At 38.1% G+C, this 24,366-nt stretch overlaps 1 protein-coding gene across 5 annotated transcripts; it reads right to left on the bottom strand.

The window, feature by feature from the left end:
• Nucleotides 1-24: 24 nt before the first annotated feature.
• LOC133648347 (tumor protein D53 homolog) lies at nucleotides 25-23,422 on the bottom strand. Of its 5 annotated transcripts, XM_062044345.1 has the most exons (10): nucleotides 23,261-23,398; nucleotides 16,745-16,822; nucleotides 5,568-5,671; nucleotides 5,334-5,482; nucleotides 2,952-3,053; nucleotides 2,682-2,714; nucleotides 2,297-2,311; nucleotides 1,810-1,848; nucleotides 1,298-1,358; nucleotides 25-1,207 (listed from the first exon to the last, which is right to left on the bottom strand). In XM_062044345.1, the coding sequence occupies exons 1-10, from the start codon at nucleotides 23,277-23,279 to the stop codon at nucleotides 1,085-1,087; spliced, it is 723 nt and encodes a 240-aa protein (XP_061900329.1). In that variant the 5' UTR covers nucleotides 23,280-23,398; the 3' UTR covers nucleotides 25-1,084. The 5 variants fall into 5 exon arrangements, with proteins under 5 accessions (XP_061900329.1, XP_061900327.1, XP_061900325.1 ...); XM_062044341.1 differs by lacking the exon at nucleotides 2,682-2,714 and having other exon boundaries at nucleotides 32-1,207; nucleotides 23,261-23,397; XM_062044342.1 differs by lacking the exons at nucleotides 2,297-2,311; nucleotides 2,682-2,714 and having other exon boundaries at nucleotides 64-1,207; nucleotides 23,261-23,396.
• Between the last annotated feature and the right edge of the window lie 944 nt (nucleotides 23,423-24,366).

The following is a 24,366-nucleotide window of genomic DNA, read 5'->3' on the forward strand; positions in this document are numbered from 1 at the left end:
CAAAGTCTCCTATTTATTTTTAAAGGGGAAGACTACATTAGACTTCAATGTACAAATTGTACGTTATTTTGTATTAACACTTTATTGTTGACAGATCAGGTTAAAACTAGTTGAGAAAGTAATGACACGCAGTTAAAACAATCCTATCGCTGTCTTTAATAAAGTTTTTTCAAATTATAAGACAGGTCCTGAGAGTCACTTTTATTTCAACATGTAAAAGACGGTTACCTTCAAATGTTGACATGAAAATACATCTCAGCAAACAATAGGAAAAAGGATATGACAATGTTCTTCCGCCCGATTGTAGCTGAGATAGGCTCCAGCGCCCCGTGACCCCAAAAGGGATAAGCGGTAGAAAATGGATGGATGGATATGACAATGTTAAATACATTTACACTATACAATGTGTGCCGGCCCTGCGATGAGGTGGCGACTTGTCCAGTGTGTACCCCGCCTACCGCCCAAATGCAGCGGAGATAGGCTCCAGCGACCCCGAAAGGGACAAGTGGTAGAAAATGGATGGATGGACAATGTGTGCCACCTTAATGAGCCCACATTGTTCATATTCTAATACAATAAATATTCAATCAGATAGCTTTAGCAATCTTTCCTTCCTTCAGCATCATGTCATTCTCCTGAGTGCTTAAATTTCAGATACAACTAAATGAGGGTTACTGTGCATGCAATGTGCTGTAAATTTATTGCGCGTGGCCCCTTATTAACCTTGTGTGAAAACAATGATGAATAAAACACGATCCAGCTTTCAAATGTCTTGCAGCAGCAGCATGTTAGTATTGAACTATGTTTTATATCACATCCTATTGTTTTTTTACACAAATGTTATACCTAACAGAGCTACAATATATTTTAAGATATAGATGTTGTGCAGCATAATTGACTGTTTCTTATAAAGTATGAATACAAAAGTGAGCACTCATGTGATGTAATGTTGATTAGTGGCCACTAGGTGTCAGAAGACAACTCACTCACTTACAAATATCTTATCAACGACTTTGCACAGTTACAGCATATTTAGAATGTGTTAGAAGACAAATTAATAAATACTGTTTGGAGTCATTTTAGTCTACTGGGGCCTATCTGGCATGTCAGTCAAGTCGTTGTTGGGCGTGTCCTGAGAGCTGGCCTTGGCAGCTGAGGAGAGAACATCCTCAAAGCTTCCACCCGTGCCCGAACCACCGACTCTGGTCTAGGAAACGTAAACAATAAATGTTTAAGATTCCATAAAGTACAACTTTTGAAAAAAAGTATCACCCGCAAATGGAATATTTGTACACACCTTGATAGTGCTCACTGTACTCTCAACTTTCTCCTCAAAAGACTTGAAGCTGGGCGAGTTTCTGTAAAGAAATACGATCAGGTCAAAAAATAATTTCTACCAAAATATTCAGTCTTTAAAGCCATGTTACAAGGTTTAAAAAATATTAATACCATTCATTGTAATGTCTCCTAATAGGAAGAACAAGATCTCTGTTGCTGCCGTGGCAACCCTTCGTCACCTACTTTAGTAGTCTTTAAAGTAACTGGTGGACCAGCCAGGGCACCTCTAGCTAGCATTAGCATCTGTGGCTAGTATTCAGTATTAGCTGTTCATATATAAACACGAAATAAAAATGAATCAGATCATGTTCATAATTAGCATTAGCCTTGAGCATGTAGCCCTCCACACACACACACACACACACACACACACACACACACACACACACACACACACACACACACACACACACACACACACACACACACACACACACACACACACACACACACACACACACTCTCGGTTACCTCATGGCGGGCATGCTGACAGAGTGTGTGATAGAGTAGCTATCCACCCGGAGAGAGAGCATGGCGAGAGGGGAGACAGACCAGAGTTAGTTGTTAGCACATTTATTGACAAGCACACAAAGGGACAGACATCATTACTAAGATACTACTAATCACACATTCTATGCCTCTAATAAGCAAATGTGGTGTATTACATTTTCTTACATTATATTACATTACATTGTTAGCACATTTATTGACAAGCACACAAGGGACAGACTTTATTTCTAAGGTACTACTAATCACACATTATATGCCTCTAATAAGCAAATGTGGTGTATTACATTTTCTTACATTACATTACATTGTTAGCACATTTATTGACAAGCGCATGGAGTGACAGACATCATTGCTAAGGCACTACTAATCACATGTTCTATGCCTTTATTAAGCAGATGTGTTGTATTACATAGAATTACATAATATGTTAGCATGTGCAGGTTCTTACCCAATGGAACCGGACCTTGGTGGTGCATGCAGGACACAATTAAGGTTTAATTGAAGATAACAACTGTAAAGAACCTGCACTGTTATTTGGGGTTGACTTCCTGCTCGCTGTTCACAAGGGAAGATGCTCCAAAATACACACATTCAAATCAAACCGGAATTTGTTAGAACTTAAGCAAACCAAACGCGTGAAAAAAAAGTGTATAACAAAACTCATTTATGCATATTCAGTTTAACAGCACTATCTAATGGTGATCACCAATGTCTTTACATGTTTAACATTGTGCTAAAACATGCCACACAAGCATAACCATAGAAAAGAGTGCAAAACATGCTTTATATTTCCAAACACACACACAACCACACTCACACAAACACACACATACCTGCTGGGGAACAGTAAGTGTAGACCAGCCATGCTGTATGAACAACAATGTTTAGAATGTGCTTCCCTAATTTAATATGCCCTACGCAAACTACACCCACCATTAATTAAAATTATTATTTTTATTAGTATATATTTTCTTAACAAAGTCAGGATTTATTTTAAGGTGTATTAGCAGGTGTACCTAATGAACTGTCCCCTGAGTTATTTTCAAGGACATTAGCAGCAATAAAAGTAGCATTAGGGGATAAAAGCAAGTGTAAGTGTGTACCTCATGTCTCCAAACTTCCTGTTGATGGCGCTGCCCAGGGTGCTGAAGGCCACTGAGGTCTTCTGTCCAGCTGAGTTTAGCGTCTCTGACGTCCTCTTGTAGCTGGCCAGCAAACAACATCAGAGAACAGGATGTACTGTTGCATACTATTTATTTGATATCAGTAACAAACCTTGAACTTGCAGCTTTTTATCGTGGTAGTGTTGATTTAATTTACAATAAAGACAAAGTGTTACCCAATCTGTGTGATCATTGATCTGCATTATACATGAGGAAGGTTAGTGTGCTCATCGATCTGCAGGCTGCAGTAACTTGATCATACCTCCAACAACAACCACCCTCATTTACTCTTCTTTCAGCAAATTTGAATCTGCAATGTACTTCTTTCTAGTGGTAGTAACAGTACAAGGTGTACTAGTAGTAGTAGTACAAGTACATAACAAAAGTAGTGGTGGTGGTTGTAGTAGTAATAATAATGCAACACCTGGGAACATATGGAATCAGTAGACTTGTGGGATGTTCTTTCAGTTGTTTAATTTTGTAAAGAAAAATAAGATTACAAACATTTATTTTTAGTCGTTGGTAAGCACAAACATGTATGAGTATTATTTTTGGAGAAGGAGCGCAGTGATTAAAGTATTCAAAAGTAATAATGGGCTTGTTTTTTTTCCGGAGAAACCTGCATATGAAATGAGGCTGGGCACCCTCACTCCAACTCGGACACATAAGAGATAAAAGATTTAAACAGAGGACAATGAGCCTCAACAATCTTTACGTTCTGAAATTTTTTTACCGGTATAAAAACTGGCTCTGACGAGCTACAAACCAGTTTGGCTTCAACAATGGCGGCAGCTTACTTCAATCTCTTGTCCATTGGATGTGCTCGTATGGATCTATTCCACCAATTTAACTTTTTTTTTTCTCGAGGAAGCAAGCCTTTGGAATAAGGTACAGTTTGTCTCGGTACAGTCCCATTTTACTCTAGTTTGTTGCTCTCTCTTGACATCTCACGGGTACAGTATAGCCATGTAAACAAAATCTTTGGCCAACAAAAATGGCTATTGCGGCCCCACAGTACATTGCGAAATCATGTTCCCTTTTCAGCCCTATATTACCATCCAATGTTTTTTGTTCTTGGTCTAAATTTTAGACAGCGGACTGAACAATTACCGTTTTTTTGCAACATTTTGTGATTTACCTTCTTTAAGAAGTTTAATAATCCTCTCCTTTGTTTCAATTGATATCCCTCGTGTTTGAACCATGATTAATGTCAATCCACCTGGTGCAACAGCTCTCCAAAGTGTGAACACTCCTTTTTAACTGCAAAATAATGAACACATTTAATCTGATGCAGATATTAGTTTTGGAAATGAAAATTGACAGGGTGATTCCATCATAAATTGCTCAGAATTGAGTGATTCCATAATTTCTTCACTCTGATCTAATGAAAATGTTACTACCGCAATTTATTTTCTTGATTTTTTTTGTGTTTGAAGCCAGATAGTTAATATTTGAAATGTCTATAGTTTTGTACCATGCATTCTGTTTTTTTTCTACAAAATTAAACAACTGAATGAACATCCTTAAAGTCTGGTCATTCCATAAGTTTTACCAAAGATTGTAGTGGCAGTAGTAGAAGCTCGAGGTGGGGGAAATAATCGATTTTTAGATACATCGCAATTCGGACAATTATAAAATCGATTACTAAACGTCATCCCACATCAGAGCAAGAAAAAACTCTACCCAATGGGAACAACAAGAAACCTTGGAAGGGACCGCAGATGTGGGGACCCCTCCATATCATCTCTGAATAACGGAATTAAACTTGAAAAATGCTTTGGTAGTGGTTTATATTTCAAGATCAGTGATTCGCTCATGTAGCTGTCCCTCATAAAAGGGATTCAGCTTCAGACAGATCTTCCAATCATCATGTGGAAGATCAGCATCCAGGCCAACAGAGGCCGAGCTCACTCTTCATACACTTTCAGGGATGCTCGGCATCCGTGGGTGGGACAAAGCCAAGCATTCATCCAATGATTGTTTAGTTTGGCTGCAGTGGAAAAACCCAGTCTATGCTACCCCACTGAAGTCAATGGACCCACAGCTTCAATACTCTTTAATGCACTGTGATGCTACCACAATGATTGAGAAGAAAGTCGCGTCAAAGTCACCAGAGTCGCTAATTCTGAACAAAAGGTGAACGCATTCTAGCGTACATTTAGTCAATGGAAAGTAAACACAAAAGTACATATCTGACCATGTTTTTTTTCTTCATTTTAGGGAAAGCTGAGCTTCCCTTGCAGTCTTACAGCAATCGCCATAGAGTAGTAATGATAGTAGTAGTGGTAGTAATAATAACAGTAGTAGTAGTAGTATTCTTACGCAGTAGAGCTCTGCATGTCCTGCCATCCTCGAGTGAAGTTGTTGCGTATTTCAATGAGAGGATTAATTCCAAGTTTGTGTTTAAGTTCACTGTGTTGCTTCTCTTTAGACGCCAACACTTGCTTCAAAGTACTGATCTCCTCCTCCAGCTGGAGCACAAACACACATTTGATTGTGTATACTATCATGTACTGCTGTATTTCAACATGTACTGCTGTATTTGTGTCTTCTTACTCTAGTCAGTTCTTGTTGTATTTCTTCTCGCTCTGCTTCAGTCAGAATGATGTGTGACGCCGTGTACTCGTCTGCTTCTCTCAGAGGGTCCGAGTCCAGGAAACCTGAAATACGCCATCAAGGTCAACAAATATACGTTGTCAAACAAAAAACATCGAAATCACGGCCTCATAGAAGTGCGGCCTCATTTTTAAAAATTCCTCCCTGACATATTTTGAAAATAAAATAAATGCATTATTAATGATACAAACCCTGTTTCCATATGAGTTGGGAAATTGTGTTAGATGTAAATATAAACATAATACAATGATTTGCAAATCCTTTTCAACCCATATTCAATTGAATGCACTACAAAGACAAGATATTTGATGTTCAAACTAATAAACTTTATTTTTTTTTGCAAATAATAATTAACTTAGAATTTCATGGCTGCAACACGTGCCAAAATAGTTGGGAAAGGGCATGTTCACCACTGTGTTACATGGCCTTTCCTTTTAACAACACTCAGTAAACGTTTGGGAACTGAGGAGACACATTTTTTAAGCTTCTCAGCTTCTTTCCCATTCTTGCTTGATGTACAGCTTAAGTTGTTCAACAGTCCGGGGGTCTCTGTTGTGGTATTTTAGGCTTCATAATGCGCCACGCATTTTCAATGGGAGACAGGTCTGGACTACAGGCAGGCCAGTCTAGTACCCCCACTCTTTTACTATGAAGCCACGTTGATGTAACAAGTGGCTTGGCATTGTCTTGCTGAAATAAGCAGGGGCGTCCATGGTAATGTTGCTTGGATGGCAACATATGTTGCTCCAAAACCTGTATGTACCTTTCAGCATTAATGGCGCCTTCACAGATGTGTAAATGACCCATGTCTTGGGCACTAATACACCCCCATACCATCACAGATGCTGGCTTTTCAACTTTGCGTCTATAACAATCCGGATGGTTCTTTTTCCTGTTTGGTCCGGCAGACACGACGTCCACAGTTTCCAAAAACAATTTGAAATGTGGACTCGTCAGACCACAGAACACTTTTCCACTTTGTATCAGTCCATCTTAGATGAGCTCAGGCCCAGCGAAGCAGACAGCGTTTCTGGGTGTTGTTGATAAACGGTTTTCGCCTTGCATAGGAGAGTTTTAACTTGCACTTACAGATAAAGCGACCAACTGTAGTTACTGACAGTGGGTTTCTGAAGTGTTCCTAAGCCCATGTGGTGATATCCTTTCCACACTGATGTCGCTTGTTGATGCAGTACAGCCTGAGGGATCAAAGGTCACGGGCTTAGCTGCTTACGTGCAGTGATTTCTCCAGATTCTCTGAACCCTTTGATGATATTACGGAGCGTAGATGGTAAAATCCCTAAATTCCTTGCAATAGCTAGTTGAGAAAGGTTTTTCTTAAACTGTTCAACAATTTGCTCATGCATTTGTTGACAAAGTGGTGACCCTCGCCCCATCCTTGTTTGTGAATGACTGAGCATTTCATGGAATCTACTTTCATACCCAATCATGGCACCCACCTGATCCCAATTTGCCTGTTCACCTGTAGGATGTTCCAAATAAGTGTTTGATGAGCATTCCTCAACTTTATCAGTATTTATTGCCACCTTCCCCAACTTCTTTGTCACGTGTTGCTGGCATCAAATTCTAAAGTTAATGATTATTTGCAAAATAAAAAATGTTTATCAGTTTGAACATCAAATATGTTGTCTTTGTAGCATATTCAACTGAATATGGGTTGAAAATGATTTGCAAATCATTGTATTCCGTTTATATTTACATCTAACACAATTTCCCAACTCATATGGAAACGGGGTTTGTATATTATTAGATTTGGCACTACTTTGCTTTGTTCGCTATAACACAAAGCTAAGATGTTTTGTTCAGATAGTTTAGCATCTATTAAACTACATTGGTTTTAGAAGTCAATTTATGAAATATAAAAAAAAAATGGCACCCATACTTTATTTTTTCTGCATGCTATGCTCCTGTTAAAGATCAACTAAGTGTGCATTGTTTTTTTTTGTCTTTTTTCTGATGCCACCACAGAAAGGCCTCAGTGATAGCAGTAAAGTGAGATGACAACTATAGAACAGTCCCTCAAGGATTTCGCAATGTCACGATTGCACAAATTCACGCAAATTTAACTAATCACTGTGATTTATGCATGGCCCTGCAACTTTATTCAATGCCTGCAACTTCCCCGCACATTTTGGCCAGTCAGTGTTATTTTTCAACCAAATTTGTCTTGGAGCGACACTTAAACACACGTCAACTGTCTAATGAAAACTTAAGTTTGTTTCTTTTGTAGACGAAACAGGAACAACACCGTGTAGCAATATATCAACTTTTTATTGCTCAAACGACACAATTGTTGTCCTCCCGCATAGCTCAGACCTGCCTGTTCCTGTCTACAGTGCTAAGTATTACATAAACATTGACTTCCTAGTTTAAATGTATTTATATATTTAACATTTATTTATCCAAGGTAAGACAATTAAGGACAGATTTTTATTTGCAATGCTGACCTAGCAACGAGGCAACATTTACATGTTAGAGATGTTGATGTGTGATGATAATCTCTCATCGTCTCTCATTTACCAACAGAAAATAGCGCCATAGATCACTCTCAACAGTTCACATATGCTTTTAATGTGTGGGGGTAAATGTGTTGGACCATAAACAAATGAATGTTTAAGATGGACTAACACTTTTCAAGTGTAAATCATACACAGACGCTGCTCTATAGTCAAAGCTATCTATCGATCTGTGTGCCTCTTCTAATTGTTTTACAGCTTTCTTTAGTAGTCTTATCGTACTTACAAAGCACCCTCTCTTTGTTTTACCGCTACACTTTCAGCGAGCTAGCTGCAAACCTAGCTAAGCTAAGCGAGTCCCGGTCCAAAGCCCCCTGCTCCGAAGACAGCAAGAACTCGACTCGGTGAAAGAAATATCGTGAGCATGGCTTCCTGTTCTTCATGCACTCTTCTCATGGATAAATTGGCACCTGCAAGAGGGCCATGTCCGCCAGTTAGAGCAGAGTAACTTCTTAAATTTAGACGCGCTAGACACATGTTTGCTAGCGCTAGCTGTATCGAGCTAAATAACCCAATTTGTAGTAGCCCTAAACAGCCTATAAACTACGGTGAGCTTAGCCTTTTAGCTAGTCTTACACACCACACCTTACACACCACACCTTTGTTATAGGGGACTCCATTACTCGGAACATACAGGCCAAGTTATCTGTATTCCTGGGGCCAGAGCACCCGACATTGAAGCTAATCTTAGGGAACGGACTCGCAGCAGGAGTAGGAAACATTCTATTCATGCATTCCCAGATGTGGGTTTAGATCCAGGAATTTTGTTATAGTTTGTGAAGCCTTTTAAGGCACATGTGATTAAGGGCTATATAAATAAATTTTTATTGATTAATTGAGAGATATCCCCAACTTGTGCAATTCAGGTCACGGGTCGCAAAACTACTGCCCATGAATTGTCCCAAGTTTGAATGAATTAAGAGATACTGAAATTTAGTCTGCCACCCGATAGGTGAGGTCCACAGCAAATATTATTGACTATATACACTACAGGAATATATGTCTTGCACAGACTAAATATAAAAGGTACTAATTTAGACAACATTTCCAAATCATGATCCAATCAATCAAAAACCAACACAGAACGTTAAAACATGTGATTCAAAATCACACGACTTGGTTAAACATGTGATACAAAAACACACAACTTGCCCACTGAACTCTGTGGACATTATAAAAAATGTCTAATAGTACCATACACAATTCAAAAATACACCAATTTAACCCATTTACTCGGCCTGATGGGTAATAATATGCAAAACACTCTCCACACTTCGACATGTTTGGCGAATTTCAGTTGCTTGAGGGACATCTATAGAAAATGTATGGATGGATATTTCTGATGGATTACAAAATCTTCAGGAGGAAAGTAAACAAGGTAGAAATGGTTCACATACTCTAAATCAGGGGTCACCAACGCGGTGCCCGCGGGCACCTGGTCACCCGTAAGGACCAGATGAGTCGCCCGCGGGCCTGTTCTAAAAAAAAAATAAAAAAATAAAAATAAAAAAAATTAAAAAATTGTTTTTTATAAAATTAAATCTACATAGAAAAAACACAATATACACTTTCAATCAATGCATCAACCCAAACAACCTCCCCCATGCACACTCATCCACACCCACTCACACAAAAGGGGTTACCGTATTTCCTTGAATAGCCGCAGGGGCGTTAATTAATTTAAAACCTCCTGTCACTCCTGCGTTTACCGGAAACCGGCGGGATGGCCGTGCATGCGGTAATTATTTTAAAACCTCTTCTCACTCCGGCGTTTACCCAAAAGGAATCCATAAAATTTAGGCGTGCGCTTTGAGTGTGATGTAAGCATACCATCATGAAAAGCACATTTAATTAAAAAAAAACGTTATTATGGTCTTACCTGTACTTATAAATGGAGTCCATTTGCAGCTCCTTCTGACCAAAAGCATCGATAACTTGTTTATAGAAGTCTTCCTTATTTTCTTTCTTCAGTTTTAAAAGTCTCTGTTTCGATGGAGATATTCCTTTAATTATTACCTCCTGCTTCGATTGAAAGTCCAGTTTAGAAAACTGTTTTATTTTAGATACCGGTATGTAATCCTCCATGTTAAAAGTTCAGGCAGAGGAAAAAAAAAAATCTCTTGCTGCGTGTGTTCACTTCTTCTGCAGTACCGGAAGTCGCAAGAAGGATCACTAGCGCGGCAGCGCCCTCTACCACCAGGAGGCGGGAGTCATTTAATGACTTATACAGTATTTCACACACGCAGCTACGGTATATTAATAAAACATAGCTGCTTACTGTTCTCTTTAGCATACTGTACCGGTATTCAATAGCTTGGACCTTAAATCCTACTGAAAAGCTCTTTATCTTTTTTCCTTTGTGCGATTGTAAACTACTGAAAGCAGCTTCCTCCATTTTGAAAATGAGGACAGATGCGTCACTCGTGACGTAACGAATTTGACCCGGTGGAAGTTCTAGACATATGCTAAATATTTTGCGAAACGAGTTTGACCCGGCGAAAATTATAGACATGCGATAATAAAATTAATATTTTGCGAAACGAATTTGATCCAGCTTCAATAATAAACCGGCGATAAGGCCAAGCATGCGTTAATTATTTTGAGAAACGAGTTTGACCCGGCAGTAATTCTAGACGTGCGAATACTATATTCCCTGCGCCAATTCAAGGAAATACGGTATTTCTTTCTGCTACCAATATTCTGGTTCCCACAACATAGACAACACATCTGCAAGGGACACAGTCCCTGAAGCACACATGATTGTATAGGCTGCTGGTCCACTAACATTTTCATTAATTACTATTTTTTATGTAATTATTTTTATATTGTTTTACTTTCTTTTTTTCCCAAGAAAATGTTTTTTATTTATTTATCTTATTTTATTTTATTTTTTAAAAAAGGGCCTTATCTTCAACAGACCAGGTTGTCAATGAAATTAGATTTGTTTAAAGGGTTTTTTAAACCAGGCCCAGTCCAGATAATGTCCAAGTCGGACTCAGCAACACACACCTTCATTCATGTACACAGAAAAAATTAGGGAACACAACAGATTGCATATAATTTATAAACAAAATTACATTTTCAAAATAAGCATTTATGTACAGTCCAGATTATGTCCAGGTCACTCAAATTAGGGAACACAACAACAGATATCATATAATCTATAAACATAATTATACTTTCAAAATAAGCCTTTGAGGACTTCTCATCTTTTTTTAATGTTTTTTGGCATCATTATCGTTTTCAACCATGTAACTTTCTAAAATTAGAAAATACTGAATACATGTTTTAAAGAAAGTAATACTAAGTGAATATCTGTTTTTGGCCTTAAAAATAAACATTTTACCGAGTACTATAATTAAATTGACTAAATCATGATTGTCAATGAACTCTCCTAAAATAACAGAAACCACATTAAGCTTCATAAACACACCAATCCTTAAACACATTTTTTCAACTTCCACCCAAAACAAAGACACAATATGACAATACCAAAACAAATGCAGGGTGGATTCAGGCTCCTGACAACAAAATCGGCAATCATCTGACTCTGTCATATTCCATAATTTTAACATTTTCCCTTTGGGTAAGAAGTTATAAATAATTTTAATTTGAAAATAACGATTTTGCACATCGATAGTGGTTTTATAGATTAGTTTGAATATGGCATCCCATGGCAACGGGCAGTCAAAAAAGTCCTCCCATTTTCCATTTGTGTTGTATGAGGCAGCCTTCAAAGATTTCTTTATTAAATAAAAATTATATATTTTTCTATTTATTTTAGTTCCTTTTTGCCAACTAGAATTTCTTATTAGAGGTTTACAAACCAATAATTTAGTAGTTCCATCATTAATTATTTGTTTCCATCTTTTCCCAATTACTCCAGTTAGTTGATAAAATGAAAAGCTTGAGCAAGCATCACCATACATAGCTCTAAATTCATCATACTTCATAATTTTACCATTCTCATTGATAATATCATTGACAAAAATGATTCCTCTTTCAAACATATTTTTCCAAAAGAAAGGCTTTCCATCTATTACAATATTAGAGTTCATCCATATTAACTGCTGCAAAATATCGTCTCTTTTTTCTGGCACATAAAATTGAAAACACCGCTATGAGTGGATTGTTTTCTTTATGAACCCCGCCATGTTTCCCAGCAGACTCTCTGGGAGGGGATCACTTGTAAAAAAGGATACAATTTCTTTTGATACAGTACATGTTTTTTGTCCAACAGGACATTTGTGTACCACTCAATGTTGAAATACATCTTTGGAACAATTGATGCTTTTAAAGACAGACACATAGCTTCAAGATTGAGAAGTTTCAGGCCCCCATATTCATACTCTTTGTACAAAACCTTTCTTTTAATCTTTTCTGGTTTGCCGTTCCAGACAAAATCGAACACCCTCCGCTCATAAATCTTAAAAAAGTTTTGTGATGGAGCTGGTAATGACAAAAACAAATAAATAAATTGAGGAATAATTAACGAGTTGGCAATAGACATTTTACCATACAAGGTTAGGGATTTCCCTTTCCATAATTGCATAATTTTGTCCAGCTTTCTTAGTCGATTATCATAATTTACTGAGCCTAGATCTTCCAGATTTTCTGGGACAACAACACCAAGTATGTTAACTGGTCCATCTGTCCACAAAACAGGCACTTTGCATTCCATTCGAAAGGACGTTCCCTTTAGATTTCCGATCCTTAACATTTTACATTTATCATAATTAAGCTTAAGGCCAGATTGCTGTGAAAATATGTCCAAAAGATTAAGAAGGTTCCGCAAACAATGAGGAAAAATCGTATCTTTGTGAATCAGCCTTTTCTTACATGAACTTCATCAAGAACAAACACAGAACACGCCTCACTGATGCACATCTGCAAGACTCACTCAGAGTTGCAGTGTCAAGTTATACACCAGAGTAAAACACACTAGTTAACAGCATGCAATGCCAGGCTTCCCACTAACTGACAAAGAAACAGATAACATATTTGGTGTCCAGTTCAAAGTGTGACATGATTTAAAAATTTGAGAGTTTACTTTTGTATTTTACATGAGTTATTATTTGTACAAACATGGTGCAAAGTAATTCATGATTTGTTAAAAAATGTTAGTGGCTAGCTAGTTAAAATGGGATATTGTGATTTCACAAGACTGTCTTAGAAGTGATCATTTGAAAATGTTCAATTTGAAAAATGTGCACTTAGAGAAAATATAAAAATAAAGTGTTGCATATTGATATTTATCTGTTTCTATATATATTTATTGTGAGAAATCATTAAGATGATCAGTGTTTCTACAAAGATAAATATCATTAATTATTAATAATAACAGAGTTAAAGGTAAATTGAGCAAATTGGCTACTTCTGGCAATTTATTTAAGTGTGTATCTAACTGGTAGCCCTTCGCATTAATCAGTACCCAAGAAGTAGCCCTTGGTTTCAAAAAGGTTGGTGACCCCTGCTCTAAATGTTCAATGTTTTATCGTTTATACTTCATATTGTAGTGGCGGACAATCTTATCCAGCGTGCACATTTTGGCGGGCAATCTTAATTGCCGGATTTAGCAAGCACATTTTTGGGTGGCGGGCAATTTTATTCGGCGCGCACACATCCGGGTGGCTGACATTATTTTTTGATAGATGATGACCGATGACGAGTGGCCAAGTTTCAGATGTCCGTGGTCCTTCACTTAACATAAGTTATTTTAGTTACAATATTTTTTTTTTACACAAGCGTGTTTAAAGTGCTTGCCTGCCAACACAAAACCAGGCGCATTCATCTGTTTTGAACGTATTTCAATCCCACCATCTTTTGTTATTCCACTGTGACTCTAGTTTTACTCAGTCCAGGTCATTTATTTGTTGTGTAAATACTGTTAAAGGCACACTGTGTAATACTTAAAATTATTCTGTTGCCACCAATGAATGATTTGAATGAGGACCTAATCTGTTTAAATTGAAATAAAAGGTTTATGAATGTTACACTTTTACTTTATTAAGGAGGAAATTTGACATACTGTATTTGTATTTTGCGCCAAATGTTGAAATTTGTCTGACGCACTGTAATAGCTCAATACTTTGTAATTTTGTTAATGTCAGCACATGTCTTACAAGAAGATTCACTCCATACTTGGTGGTGGTAACCGTGGTAAACTACTATAGTAGCTACAGCTGCTCCAGGGGTAGACTGACTGTTAAATTGGTGCCACCCCTAAAAAAAAGTCCTGGAACAAACTATTCTTTATTTGTTTTGGATTGCTGCATCTTGTTGTCTTTTGAAATATCCTTTTAGTTTTTTCGATTGTTGCCAAATAATGTTTCTGAACTTTTCCTTGCCCTAGTTTGCATTTTAGACAAGACTGTTACGTAATGTGTGGATGTGGCTTTAATCTGGATTAACAGACATAGATTATGTTGTTCTCGCACTGTACACACACACACGCACACGCACACGCACGCACACACACAATGCAATAAAACATAAGTGAAACAGAAACCTTAATTTGTTTTTGCACGAAACTGCTTCATCACATAAAACATGACTCATCAAGTCAGAGGCAAACATGTGAGAATTGAAGATGACAAAAGTGCTCATAAAAAGGTGAGAACAAAAGTTATGATAAAGTGTACCTAATGAGAGATGTCTTGTGTCTTGATGCAGCAGAGGAGTAAAGGATTATTATTCACACTTGTATTTCACTACTAGCACACTGTCTTTCTACACTAAACTACAAAACATGGACGCTCACTACAAGCAGGTTTCCACCACTACTGCATCCTGCTACTTTACCACTTCTTCCTCTGTCCACCTATCTACAAGTCCCAGTCATCTGAGTGACACTCTGACGCTTCGTAGTTATCACCGTTTTGAAACGTCTGATTGTAATCTGAGCACCTGCTGGTCACCTCCTCACCAGAGGGGGCAGTCTTGCTCTGTGTCAAGCCTGCACAGTCATATTCAAGTATAATTTTTTTTTTTTTTATACCAAAATATGTCATAAAATAGGATTTTAATGACGTGGCACAATTATTTTATTAAGCTAATCCTCAACGTTTACGACACACTGATAAACAATTAAGACGTTCCCATTCAAGATGTCTCCCAAGCTTGAGGAAGGCTCTTCTGATGGCAGTGTGTCAAAGAAAAGGAAAGGAAAGTGACAAGTTGATCATCATTAAGGATAAAGAAGGTGTGAAAGGATCTGCTTCTATATAATAGACCGTGACAACTAAGTAGCATAGTGGTCTCAATATTGACACTTTCTGTCTTTACTGAACACATAACTTTGTGTGTTCTGTGTGACTGATTACGTGTGAATTTAGGTTGAAGTTCTCACCTAAACTAAAAGTCAAAGAAACAGAACTCGTACTGTAGGTAGACAGAGTACTGTACGTGTTGGCTGCCTAAAAGGGCTGTTGAAGTAACTGAAAGTAGACAGCATAAAAGATGAAGACAAACTGAGCATTTTACAAAACTGTTTCTTTGCATTTTCCCCCGCACACTTAAACTTCTTTAAAAAAAAAAAATCTCAATTGGCACCTCACCACAAAAGCACCTGAAGACGCTATCACTGGCGTATTGTGCATGTAGCGCATGTAAAAGTGGTAAAGTACATTTTTTACGTTTGGTGTGGCGTAGATTTGGCTGAAAATTGGAGTCGGCCACATAAAAATAAATGAATAAATTCATAAAGAGTGGGCAAAATGTGCTTTTTAGTATTTTCCCCTACAATACAATCACCACCATGTAGAATTTCACACGAGATGTTAGCATATGTGGAATTGTTTATTGGTTTATTGTTTCCGGTGGTATAGCTCGGTTGGTAGAGTGGCCGTGCCAGCAACTTGAGGGTTCCAGGTTCGATCCCCGCTTCCGCCATCCTAGTCAATGCCGTTGTGTCCTTGGGCAATACACTTTACCCACCTGCTCCCAGTGCCACCCACACAGGTTTAAATGTAACTTAGATATTGGGTTTCACTATGTAAAGCGCTTTGAGTCACTAGAGAAAAAGCGCTATATAAATATAGTTCACAATTCACTTCACTTTCCCTTCACCAAAGATTGTATCTGTTTACAAACAATTCAGAGACCAACCAGAATAGCTTACCTGCATTAAACTAATAAGCAAAACTAATATTTTCCCCTGTGAGTGATAATGATGACTCCTGGATTCCAGGCGTCTCAAACTCCATTTACCTGGGGGCCGAATTGAGAATCACATTTTAACCATGTGACTAAATTTGTTAACTTCTTCTACCAAAGTGACCCTGGGCTATGGTATTAAAACTGTCAAATTCAATGTAAAAATTGAATATTTTGGACACTGTTGAGTTCCCCAGGAGGATGTCAGTGACACTTTCGCTTGCTTACAGGAAGTTACTCTTTGTGTTGCTCAATGTGTTTGCTGTGCTGTCATTTTTGTGCCTCCACCGTTATTGTAGGTATTGTTCTTTCTACATCGTAGGATTTAACATTGCAATTGCAGCGTGAATGGGCCCCAAACCCCTGATTTAATCGTTCATGTTTGGGAAGCCTTTACTTTCTTGCGATATTTCTGCTCAGTAGTCTTACCCTGCTCTGCCTGGTGCGTTGTGGGATTAACCCATTCCTCTCCAGGGCCCACGCTGCCCCAGTCCTCGCCCCAAGACTCTGCAGCCAGCAGGCCAAGGCAGCGCGCAGCAAAGGAGACACAAATAAAAAGTTAAGCTAACTTAACTGACGCTGTAGCGGTCACAGGAACTACCGTAATTTCCGGAGTATAAGCCGCACCTGACTATAAGCCGCACCAGCTAAATTTAGGGGAAAATACAGATTGCTCCATATATAAGCCGCACCCGACTATAAGCCGCAGGGTTTTGATGTGTAATTACCGTAGTATATAGGGGTTCCTGCTACCACGGAGGGGATTGTCGGGACAGAGATGACTGTTTGGGAACGCAAAGCGTCCCATTTATTAACAATAAATCTTTCAATCATTCAATCAAACTTTCACATCTTTGACATGGCGAACAGCATTCGTGCAGAGTACAAATAATACAACGGTGCAAAGTAATACAAAGTGCTCACCTGTACGTTATCAAAATAACCAGCCTACCGGTATATGAAAAGTCAGTCTTTAATCATTGTGTCATCGTCTTCCTCCTGCGTACTAAAACCACCGAAATACTCTTCGTCGATGTCGGAGAAGAACAGGCCGTAAATAAGCTGCACCGTTGTATAAGTCGCAGGGACCAGAACGAGGGGAAAAAGTAGCGGCTTATAGTCCGGAAATTACGGTACTAAAGGGAATGTCAAATTTTTATTTTAATTTTAAAGCAGTCTACGAACGTTAGTCAGCCCCTACCAGATTTCACAGGCTTTTTAAAAAATGTGATTATTTTGGCCAGAATGACCAGATTTTGCAGCATCTTTTCAAACATTGCGGCAAAAATTGCAATGATTTGAGAGTAACAGAATATAAGTAGACATAAGTCGGCAGTTTAAACACGTTCCCAGAACTCGTTGTCAAACTACTGTATTATAAAAACAAAAAAATTCTCACAGAAATTGAATGGGCCCATCCGGACAGGGGTTGAAGACTGACTTGCAGCCTTTTGGGATAATTTCTAACCTTGAACTCTTTTTTTAGGCAAATGCTAATGATACTAATAACTAGTATACAAACAGATAGCATGCTAAACAAAAGTACTAAAGTAAGTGCCAATGCAGTTCTATAGTGTCTCTACATCATACTGTGAATATATTTGCATTGGGACATGAGTAAAATAGCTAAAATGCCAGCATGCTGACAGTTTAGCAGGTTAACAAGATAGCAGGAAGTAACCAAATATATGACTCTTAGGTTATTACCTGCAAAATAATTTAATTTTAATGTTAGCATATTAACAAAGAAGCAGTTAGCATATTTGCAAGATGCCGCTAAGTATTGAAATCTAAGATTTTGGGGTTTAAACGCACACAATTAGCTAAAAGTCTTGTATAAACCATCGGAATAAGATGCTAAGGTCACCATAGCATGTTAACATGGGAACAGTTAATACACAAGCACCAGGTAAGGAAATTAATAAATTTCTGGTTCAAACGTACAAAATTTGCAATAAACGGTCAGAATGAAAACAGCGGTAAAACTCCTGACGGTTAGTGTTACCGCTTCAAATTAAAATGATTAAAAAAAAACGTGATTGATAACTGTATTTTGATAAACTCATGGACTGACTGGCACTGGTTTGCTAGCTTTAATGCTCACACGAAAACAAGAGTCATTAACGTATTTCTCATCAAGAAACGATACACCCCAATTTAAAAGTTTATAAAAACATTGCTGTCTGATCAAATAAGCTATTCAATTGTGTACATTGAATCTACAAGCTGTGCTTTATTAGTGTTCCTTATTTTTTTCCATCGAGGAAAAAAGGCAGATGTCTTTTTTATGGTGCGTTCAAGAGTAGGAAACAATGCCCGCCAGAAATAATATATCAATATTTTTTGTTACGCACTTTTCATTTAAATAAATCTTTAAAAGTGCTACAGTACAAACTCATCCATCCATCCATCCATCCATCCATTTTCTACCGCTATCAGTGTCGCGAGGGGTGCTGGAGCCTATCTAAGCTGCATTTGGGCGGAAGGCAGGGTACACCCTGGACACGTCGCCACCTCATCGCAGGGCCATACAGTACAAACCAATATTTAAAACAATAAAAGCTTAGCCATTAAAACCAAGATTAAACCACTATAAGTGAAGCAAAAAAAAACACAAAACAGACAAAATAGTGGGGTTTCAAACAGTGTTGCTATTTATTTGAGTTATCTAAAAAAATGTATTGGTCAAAAGATTTCAGTGTGTGTATAAGTACTTTTTGAGCACATTCAACAATACCGCAATAATAATGATAACCGTGATCATTTTGGTCAAAATGACTGTGATATAAAATTTTCATTTCGTTACATCCTTTTAGTCCCTGGGTTTGTAGACAATGACAAAAAACACCTAAAAAATATTTCGTAAAAACAAGAAAAAGGTCAATCCAATCACTTTTGTATTGTTTATATACTGATACTACACTAGGTATCAATAGTATCGACATCTGGATGGATCATCCCTACTTTACATTAAAGCTTTAGTGGTTAGCTTCTTGTGTTGTCCTGCTCTGTGTGTGTGTAGCATGCTTCGCCATTAATTTTCTTCCAGTGATAATGTTACTTAGAAGAAAAAGTGGTAAGGATTAGTATCTTCGAAGCGTCTTCGCACTGTGGATAGACGCGTTGCTTTCAATTTGGAGCCAGTGTTCTGGCGAAACACGCACCTCATTCATGCAACTCCTACATGTGTGTAACGAGAGATACGCAAACGTATTTGTGACTCGCTCTCACAATCTTCAGCATGGAAACACTAGGACACAACTGGGGTAAAATCCTTGAACATTTCAAAAATGTGAACTACTCATAAGGCTAAACTTGAACTGGCCCCAACATAAAAGTACTTGGGGATTAGTATTGATAAGAACTTGTCTTTTAAATCTCAAGTAGAAAAACATGTAGCTAAACTTAAAATTAAACTGTTTTTTCTCTTCAGAAACAAGTCCTGTTTTTCTTTACAAGTTAGGAAACGCTTGATCCTCACCACTTTTATGCCTTTGCTATATTTTATGGAGACTTGTTTTTACAAATGCGCCCGACACTTTTTTGAAAAAACTTTATTACTGAATGTGGCAACATTGTCCATCATTGCACTTTGCATGCAAAGGCAAACTGTCCATCCTGGTCAGTCCGTAGATTTTCTTGATGGATGTTTTTTATTTATAAATCACTTCTTGGTGATGGTTCCCCCTTATTTATGTTATTTTATGTGTAGAGTCCAGTCGCTACAGTTTGCGGTCACAGGACATTGTTGGGGTGTTGATTTCTAGAGCCAACACTTGGTAAAAAAAAGACTTCAGATTTGATGCTCCATGGTCATGGAATAAATTACAAAAAGATCTGAGGCTACCTGAACTCATCACTTTGGGGGAATTTCAGGCCATTTTAAAAGATTGAGAAGCTGTTTCTATTGGGCACTGTAATTGTTTTGAAATAGTTTTTATCGAGTCATTTTTTTTTTTAATCTATTGGGTGTTTTTATGTCTATGTTGTAAGTAATTTGTGCTTGTAACTATAGTGTGTGACTGATCCTGCTTTTTGTTGTTCTTTGTATTGATGTAACCTGTTTTTGCTGCCTTCTTAGCCAGGTCACTCTTGTAAAAGCGATTTTAATCTCAATGAGTTTTTACCTGGTTAAATAAAGGAGAGCGAATGAACAATTTGTGGAATATCTTTGGTGACACTAAAACAAGTGATGCAGGAATTGACAACAACTGTAGCAAATCATCCAACGTGCTACTTTTACATTTGACTTCCGGGTAAAAGTGAAGTGGTCATATTGTGTGAAGTGCGGTGGTCTAACACATGCAGCCACTTCTAAAGAATATCTTAAACATAAGAAACAAGTGTGCAAGTCAAATCTGTCACATCCATTTTCATTTGACAAAATGCCAGATAAAAGGCATACGTCCAAAACACTCATCTGCCTTCTTCCTCCTCCTCTTTTTGTCTGGCCGTGAATAGCTCTGGTCACAAGATTCCAATCTGGTCATGTGTTGAAGCTAAATCAGAGGCCTGGGGTTGGTCGTACTGGCTGCAAAAGCAACTCAAGCTCAACCTGAACAAAGTACAATATGACCATTCATTTTAGTGCCAAAAAGGAATGTTTGAGGGTTCATTGGATCAGAACCAGGTGGACTGTTTACACACTGACAGGGAGAAAATGGAATGTGAAGATATGCCAATAAACTAACTTCCATCTGACTACCTGGCAGCACGGCTCAGATGGTAGAGCGGCCGTGCCACCAACTTGAGGTTTGTATCTAACCTACGCCACCCTAGTCATGGACCTTGTGCCTTTGGGCAAGACACTTAACCCACCTTGCTCCTGATATATCGACTTCAGTGTTTTTCAACCTTTTTTGAGCCAAAGCAGATTTTTTTAATTGAAAAAATGCAGAGGCACACCACCAGCAGAAATCATTAAAAAATGAAACTCAGCAGCCGATATTGACAGTAAAAAGTTGTTGTGGCAATTGTTGGATATGACTTTAAACCATACCCAAGCATGCATCACTATAGCTCTTGTCTCAAAGTAGGTGTACCGTCACGACCTGTCACATCACGCCATTTTTTTTGCTGTTTTTCTGTGAGTAGTGTTTTAGTTCTTTTCTTGCGCTCCTATTTTGGTGGATTTTTCTCTTTATTTGGTATTTTCCTGTAGCAGTTTCATGTCTTCCTTGACTGCTATTCCCCACACCTGCTTTGTTTTAGCAATTAATAATATTTCAGTTGTTTTTATCCTTCTTTGTAGGGACATTGTTCATTGTCATGTCATGTTTGGATGTACTTTGTGGACGCCGTCTCTGCTCCAAAGTAAGTCTTTGCTGTCGTTCAGCATTCTGTTTTTGTTTACTTCGTAGCCAGTTCAGTTTTAGTTTTGTTCTGCATAGCCTTCCCTAAGCTTCAATGCCTTTTCTTAGGGGCACTCACCTTTTGTTTATTTTTGGTTTAAGCCAGTGGTTCTTAACCTGGGTTCGATTGAACCCTAGGGGTTCGGTGAGTCGGCCTCAGGGGTTCGGCGGAGCCTCTGCTGCGGAGGTCAAGACACACCCAACTCATCGTGAAAATAAAAACTTCTCCCTATCTGCATATTATGGATACCCCCATAATATGCCGATAGTTCCCTCTAATTTCCATCTTATTTGCAGGTGTGTAATTTGTTGCGAGTTCATGCTGTGTTGGTTTTGTTCTTTGAACAAGGTGATGCTCATGCACGGTTCATTTTGTGCACCAGTAAAAAAACCTATAACTTGTCTTGAATTTGAAAAAAAAAACATTTTATTTTTCACTAAAGAAAGGTTCGGTGAATATGAAACTGGTAGGGTTCGGTACCTCTAACAAGGTTAAGAACCACTGGTTTAAGCATTAGATACCTTTTTACCTGCAAACTGCCTCCCGTTGTTTCCGACATCTACAAAGCAATTAGCTACCTGCTGCCACCCACTGATATGGAAGAGTATAACATGGTAAGTCTGCCGATCTCCAGACAGTACAGACACTCAACAACGGCACATTATTTGCGGATTATAATTACTGGTTTGCAAAAAATATTTTTAACCCAAATAATGTAGGTGAAAATAGATAATCTCCCACGGCACACCAGACGATATCTCACGGCAAACTAGCGGCAGTGGTTGAAAAACCCTGATCTAGTTAGCACCTTGCATGGCAGCTTCCGCCATCAATGTGTGAATGTAATCATAATCTTTTATGTAAAGCACATTGGTATTGTTTCAGTTATAAAAAGTTAAAGTTATATATATAAAATAGGTTGATTGTCAACACTAAATTGGCCCTAGTGTGTGAATGTGAGTGTGAATGTTGTCTGTCTATCTGTTTTGGCCCTGCGAAGAGATGGCGACTTGTCCAGGGTGTACCCCGCCTTCCGCCGATTGTAGCTGAGAGAGGCTCCAGCGCCCCCGCGACCCCGAACGGAATAAGCGGTAGAAAATTTATATATATATATATATATATATATATATATATATATAATTTTCAACAGTTTATTTATCTATTAGAAATGCACGTATTGTTTCTTAAGATAATGCATCAATTCCATCGTTGAGAAAAAGGCCTTAATTATTAATTAGGAGACAAAACTAGACATATTAAACCCAGGAAACGCTATCCAATTTGAGGATTATGGAATAAACGACAAAAAATATAGTCCCTGTGTTGCAACGTCACTTCAGGTATACGTGCTTCGAGAAACGCTTCGAACCAGCATATTTAGACTAAATCAAAAGTTATTTGGCAAAGAAAAATAGCCACTTAAGTGACCGCACACACTGGCCACAGTCGTCCACTGAGAGGAAATATAGACGTACTTTTTACTGGACATCTTGATACGGTGCGGTCATTCTCCGCAGCCAAGGTATGAATAGCAAGTTCTAATGAAAAAACCCGAGTATGAATGGAACAGTTAAACGTAAAACATTGACTGACCTTGTTGTCTGGTCTCCATCGTTAAGTAGTAGTCCCACGGAGACACGTCACGGCTACTGTAGCCGCTTGGCAGGTCGCCGGGTTAGTTGCCAGTTCAGTTGGTCTCCTCGCCTTTGCTGTCGTAAGCAACGGAGGGCGGGCCTTACTTTGTGCTACAGCCAATGAGAGCAGGCGCCGCTGCACCTTTCGTTCGGCTTACTTCCGGTCATGTTTGACTGACAGGAGGTCCGGTATTTGCTTGCTTTGTTTACATATTTTTATTGTTATGCTAATCTGAAAAACAACACAAACGGATAGATTTAGGAGAACAGCTTTAACAAATAAAGCTCTATATTTGTCACAATTGAAAGTTAAAACTTTGTAAAACACTTCTGCGCGGATCAGGGGGATTTGATTGGGTTTCATTACGACTCTTAGACTTAATTGTCCCCGCCCACGGGAGAGGTCTTAGACAACTTAGAGCAGGGGTGTCAAATGTACGGCCCAAGGGCCGGTTCAGGCCCGCAAACAGGTTTTATCCGGTCCGTGGGAAGAGTTTGCAAAGCATAAAAGTGTACCTGAATTTTTTTAATGAAAGAAACAGCTGTTCTAAATGTGGCCACTGGATGTTGCAATAGCAATTTTTTGGATCTTTGTACATGCTACATATGTACAAAATAAATCACATGATGTTAGTACATCAGTCAAGGAAAATTATCAAACTATATAAGTAACATCCTTTAATTTGATTTTGATATACATTTTTTTTATCTTGATTGAAAATTAACACCAATGACTGATGAACATTATCATATAATTTATTCAGAAAATATAAATAATGACAAATAAGTTATTAACCACAACATGCAAGTGTAAAAAACCCCCGACAACATTATGATTTGTACATTTGTGCTTAAACAAAGAAAACAATCGGAAGTTGTCTTTATTTTTAAGTTATCTCATCGTGATTTTACCAGTCCGGCCCACTTGGGAGTAGATTTTTACACCCCTGACTTAGACTTAGACAAACTTTATTGATCCACAAGGGAAATTGTTCCTAAATCCTTTACCAAACAAAGGATTTAAAAACAGATGCAATGTACTCCTGCTAAATAGTTAGGTGGGGG

This window comes from Entelurus aequoreus, linkage group LG04 (assembly GCF_033978785.1).
Source record: "Entelurus aequoreus isolate RoL-2023_Sb linkage group LG04, RoL_Eaeq_v1.1, whole genome shotgun sequence".
In the NCBI taxonomy this organism is placed as follows: domain Eukaryota; kingdom Metazoa; phylum Chordata; class Actinopteri; order Syngnathiformes; family Syngnathidae; genus Entelurus; species Entelurus aequoreus.